Consider the following 6,108-nt stretch of genomic DNA (forward strand, 5'->3'; position numbering starts at 1 on the left):
AACCTGAAAATGGATTTCCTTAAGACTTCTTCGTCAATGTGTCGTGTTTTCAAGGGACATCGATATATTATAGACCGCTGAAGTACCTTTGTGAGCGAGTGTTAGTGCCGCCCTGGTGGAGATATTGAGCTGATATCGAGACATTACATTCATAAACATTCTCTTCACATCATACAGCCACAAGAACTGTTGTGCGAAATAAGTTCACCGGAAGTAGTCATGAAAGGTATGTGTATTCTAGATTATACACGTGGACACCTTTCGAAATCAAGTCTTTCTTGAATGTAATCCATGCGAATTTTATTGGAGGTCAAGATCGCGGCTATAACACTGGATATACAGAGGGTATTAGGCGTTGATAAATATTTTATAAATTACGTTCAGGAACATACACATTTAGAATATATATGCTGCAATCGTGTGAGGAGAGAATCGATTCTTCTGTATTTCTAGGGACCAGAAGTTTTTTTTTTTTTTTTTTCGTATTTCCCCAAGAGTAGCAAACGTAATTTTTCTTCCATTAATTAGCCATGCCATCGTTGACAATCTATTATGAGTGCCTCTTCAGTTCATGTGGTAATATGGTGGTGTGACTTGGTACGCACGAACCATAATGCTTCAACAAATGTTAGACCACTTGAAACAACCTTACCTTATACTTGGTCATGTTTGTATTTTGTGATATTCTTGTATTATACAAGTATTGGCATATCTAACTAAGCATTGGTAGCAGGCGAATACGTTTTCAATTAAAAGATTGTACAGAAAGCCCTCTTGTATGGGGATACATAATGTTAACTTTTCATTTGCCTTTGGTTAAATAAATATCTCTGAAAAAAAGAAGATTGTGCATCATAGTTTAGATTGAGATACAGTAGAGCCAAACAATAAATTAAACTACAACATACAGCTGTTCCATGCTTCTAGGACTCGTCAGTGACGCTAAGGGCCTAAATTTTGAAGCCTAGGAGGCGACAAAGGTAATTTATTTTAATATATATATTTGCTTGGATGACTTTTCTTAACCGTCAAAACCATGAATTTTGTAGACTCATTGATATATGTATATTCTGTAGCTTGTATCGTGTATCTATGTCTTTTTTTCTCCTGGTGTTATGTTCACATGTTAGTTATCATTTTAAGGAGCCTTGTTATATATCACTGCGGATGATCCTTCCCTTACGAATTACTTATTTATTACATATCTCTATTTGTATAGAATGTATTACTCCACAGTAAACACCATTAGATGTTACTTACATCCATGTCAATCTGATGTTTTATAAAAAAAAAAAAAAAAAAAAACATCAAAAACTACCAACATGTCAACATAATCATACTTCAAACTCAAATTCCATAAAACTAGGGCAGAAATTAACAATGGAAAAATTTACACTGAAAAAATACAAAGAGAATAAGACCAGGTGTTTCGGAAGAGTTAGCGTCTTCTGATTCATCGACGACATGTAAACCTTGGTCAGTCCAAATACGCTATGTACAAAGTTATCATATCATTTCCAATTCAACATTCGTTAAAAGGAGAATTCGTTTCTAACTTTACTACTATTTTGTTCTTATATAACGTTTAATAACGTAGTTACAATTTTAATAACACATTTTCATACGGTATGTTTGACACACTAAGCTGTTGATGTGAACACAGTTATTGGTGTGTTTGGTCGCTATGTGTGCATTTATTTCATAAAAACATCCCTGTCTCAAATATCGTAATAAAGTATTAAAATATTTCATGTTAAAAAATCGGCCTGCACAGTTCCTTTGTCCGGTTGCTGTACGAATACAAACTGTTATTGTTGTATAGAACACTGATATACTCCCTCATCGACAATGAAAACTTCATCGCGATTTTAAAAAACAGACAGACTATTTACCAAAGCATGGCAATTTGTCAAAATGTCGTCCGCCTTCTTATTGTTCTGTTGTGAAACAGTTTAAATGTAAACACATAATAAAAATGTACACACAACATATTATGTCTGTGCTCAGCATTATAGACGTTTAAAACGTAGGCATTGTTATAGATAGTGTATAGATTTCATCTCGACTTAAAAGTGGCAATAGATTTTGTCTCGACTTGACGTGTCAATAATAATACATGGCGAGTGGACTATTTACCATTGCTACTTTACTTAAGTGTTATAATTATCCGCGCCGTTTTCTCCATACTATTATCTACCGAACGACCTCTATTGTGACAATACAGTGTCAATTTTCTAAAAGTTACACGGCTGTTAAACCTATTCTCTCCGATCGGTCGAAACGCATATTAGGGAAAGTGTTTCGCACTGAAAACAAGTATTATATACGAACAGGTACCGTCTATTTAAACAACTTACTGATGTCGTCTGATTCCACACAACTGAGCATTCTCAACAACTCGTGTCATTCATCAAACTCCGAAATTGTGACAGAGACGTCAAAACAAACGTTTACATAGTCTGTGAATGTGACTATTTTACTGAATCTCTGACAGTTTGTCAGTCAATAAATTCAGACAGTGAAAAAATATACTTGTCAATGTACCTGGATTTATAATGACCAAGATACAATTCGTTGTGAGTTCATGGATAGCCATTGCCCAGTTTCGGGTCAACATAAATTACAAGCAAGTGGTATTTTAGTAAACATGTTTTGCTTTCTGACCATATCCTCAGACACTGAGTTTATATCTGGTATCAGTTGGGGGACCAGCGACTGTAAGGAACATTTCAGTATGCGGTAAAATAGTAAAACCGAGTCGGACAACAAATAGAGTCACTTCAGAAAAGATTAAGATCGTTTTTATCAAAATGGACGGCGTGTTCTGTAAAGTATATTGTTATTTGGCCAGGTCATAAATCTATGACGCACGAGCAAATACACTATTTTGACGTCATCAATAGATAAGGTCAGATGATGGTCTCGGTAGTTCAAAGCATTTCTGTTCTGAACTAAACTCTCTCGATTTCAAACGAGTGTTCTGTTTCATTTTCTTGGGATTATAAGCTCCTGTCCAGAACCTTAAGGTTTATGATATCCATTATACTTTAGAATTCGTGACTCATATTGCGTTCATATTTATAAGATTTACAGAGACGCTTAAAACACGATACTTGTGATTTGAATGTTTCACAAATAATCAACAGACAAGACACTTCAGAATTTTGTATTGATGTAAGTGTTGATCAAGTGTGTGTGTATTGGTTGTAATAAAAATATAAAATCTGAACAACATTATTATATAATCGATCATTTATCTCTGACAGCAATACCCACGCATTACAAACATGCGAACTAGGACAACGTTCAGCATATTCACTTCTGAAAACGGAAAAAACAACTCAACTCGTTAGGACTAGAGGCATAGTCACATTGCTGCTGTGACGATACAAAACTACAGAACAGATTTAACATTTGAATTTCGATATAACGATTATTGGGTGATATTACTGAGAAAGATCACTCGACCAAGTTAGATAAGGCTGTTTTCTCTCCTGTTTGACTCGCTTTTTGATTCTGTCAGGAGGAGACCCCGGGATTACTTCGGGTATGTACAGCTTAACGACCTGTGAGAACTTGATAACATCAGATAGTGCTGTCAAGAAGACACAGTCAGGAACGGTAGTGACTTACCGGGATTTATGACAGGGATATCAGACTAGTAGACAATATATACAATGTATCCGTCATTTACGTAACTTGTAAACAAGATATATACCAGGGATATCAGGCTACTAGACAATACATACAATATACCGTCTACCAGTCATTTAAGTAACTACTGGACGAGATATACGTGGGGTGGCAGACTACTAGACAATATAAACAATGTACCGTCTACCAGTCATTTAAGTAACTACAGGACGAGATATACGTGGGGTGGCAGACTACTAGACAATATAAACAATGTAACTACTAAACAAGATATATACCAGGGATATCAGGCTACTAGACAATACATACAATATACCGTCTACCAGTCATTTAAGTAACTACTGGACGAGATATACATGGGGTGGCAGACTACTAGACAATATAAACAATGTTCTCGTCTTTGATGTAGCTACTAAACAAGATATATACCAGGGATATCAGGCTACTAGACAATACATACAATATACCGTCTACCAGTCATTTAAGTAACTACTGGACGAGATATACGTGGGGTGGCAGACTACTAGACAATATAAACAATGTAACTACTAAACAAGATATATACCAGGGATATCAGGCTACTAGACAATACAAACAATGTACCGTCTACCAGTCATTTAAGTAACTACTGGACGAGATATACGTGGGGTGGCAGACTACTAGACAATATAAACAATGTAACTACTAAACAAGATATATACCAGGGATATCAGGCTACTAGACAATACATACAATATACCGTCTACCAGTCATTTAAGTAACTACTGGACGAGATATACATGGGGTGGCAGACTACTAGACAACATAAACAATGTTCTCGTCTTTGATGTAGCTACTAAACAAGATATATACCAGGGATACCAGGCTGATAGACAATATGTAAAAATGCATCCGTCACTGAAGTAGCCACGAAACAAAACATACCGGTGATATCACCAAGCTACTTAACGCAACATATACCACAGGTATAAGGCTTCTAGATTTTCTAAGCAATGCCCCTTGGATGATGTATATTCTTCAGCGGAGAGACATGATGTTCTCGAATTATATAGCTTATAGATGTCATAGGAAGGACCAAACTCTGATAATGTGATGCCTACGTTTCAATACATATTCGAGATACAAATCGACACTCGACACTGAGAAACTACTTTACAAATTGTATTTTTAAATTAATAAAGGTCTTCAATACATTTAGCACATTTAAACGGCCGTGTCTATTGAATTTTACCATAATTAGATATGTCTAAATATGGTAATATGCCACCAAGCGAGTCGTGCTATATTGACCATGTAATATATATCTTTAATGTCATTTTTAACTTTCCGGACTTTAACGTACATATCCCCAGAAGGAAATAAGGTTTTGAGTTTATCTATGACATATTAAAAGTAGGATATTATGTGATAACACAAAATTAACTAAAACCACAGTTGTTCTTGAAACTAATAGGAAGAAGTGACAAGTTTGAAATGAAGAATTGATATTTAAAGAAAGAAATACAACATATTCTGCCTTACAAAATATGAAATTTGTGTTGGTGGTTGGGGGGGCGGGGGGGGAGGAGAGATCCCGTTACCTCTGGTGGTAATGGGGAAGGAGAGATCCTGTTACCTCTGGGAGGTGTTGGGGAAGGAGAGATCGCGTTACCTTTGGTGTTGATGGTGGGGGGGGGGGGGGGGGGGGGGAGGAGTGATCCCGTTACCTCTGGGTGGTAAAGGGAAAGGAGAGATCCCGTTACCTCTGGGAGGTGTTGGGGAAGGAGAGATCACGTTACCTTTGGGTGTTGATTGGGGGGGGGGGGGGGGGGGGAGGGGGAGGAGAGATCCCGTTACCTCAGGGTGGTGATAGGAACGGAGAGATCCTGTTACATCTTGGTGGTTATGGGGAAGGAGGGATCCCGTTACCTCTAGGTGGTAAATGGGAAGGAGAGATCCCGTTACCTCTGTGTTGTAGAGATTTAGGTTCTTTATGACATTTTTATGTCAAAGCAACTTGCCGACTGGGACCAAGAATTCTCAAAATACTGTTAATGTTAAGTTAGCTGTCATCGGTTCTTTTGTTTAATAAATCTGTGTGCTTTAATTAGTAAGTAAGAGTTCCGTGTGATCATTCATCTCATTTTTTATCGTTTGTTGATGGGTATGATATCATATATACCAGTCCACTGTACATAGTGATACAGTAATAGCACCTGTAATTGACATCAAGTAAGTGTTAACTTGTCAATAAATAAGTTTCGGCGAGTTTATATCACTATATCATTTTGATATACCTGTACTGATTACCTGTCAGTTCTTACCTGTAATCATCTGTCGCCTTTCTTCAGGTGTTGCCTCTACATCCTGGAACGTGATTTCTTTAATGAAATGTTGGAACTCGTTGAGTCGGGTCTGAAAGGTCCCTACTGTATAGGGCCTGGCCAGACTGTCCCCCTGTTCTAGTTCCGACAT

At 37.0% G+C, this 6,108-nt stretch overlaps 1 protein-coding gene across 1 annotated transcript in view; it reads right to left on the reverse strand.

The window, feature by feature from the left end:
* Positions 1–6,108, reverse strand: part of LOC132551747 (WD repeat-containing protein 64-like) — a 40,593-nt gene extending 34,485 nt beyond the window's left edge. The window contains exon 1 of the mRNA XM_060215884.1: positions 5,958–6,108. Within this exon, the coding sequence (XP_060071867.1) occupies positions 5,958–6,108 (151 nt within the window). The remainder of the gene's footprint in view (positions 1–5,957) is intronic.

The sequence above is a fragment of the Ylistrum balloti genome, unplaced genomic scaffold (genome assembly GCF_031769215.1).
Source record: "Ylistrum balloti isolate Yb309-2 unplaced genomic scaffold, AGI_CSIRO_Ybal_v1 Utg369626, whole genome shotgun sequence".
Taxonomy (NCBI): Eukaryota; Metazoa; Mollusca; class Bivalvia; order Pectinida; family Pectinidae; genus Ylistrum; species Ylistrum balloti.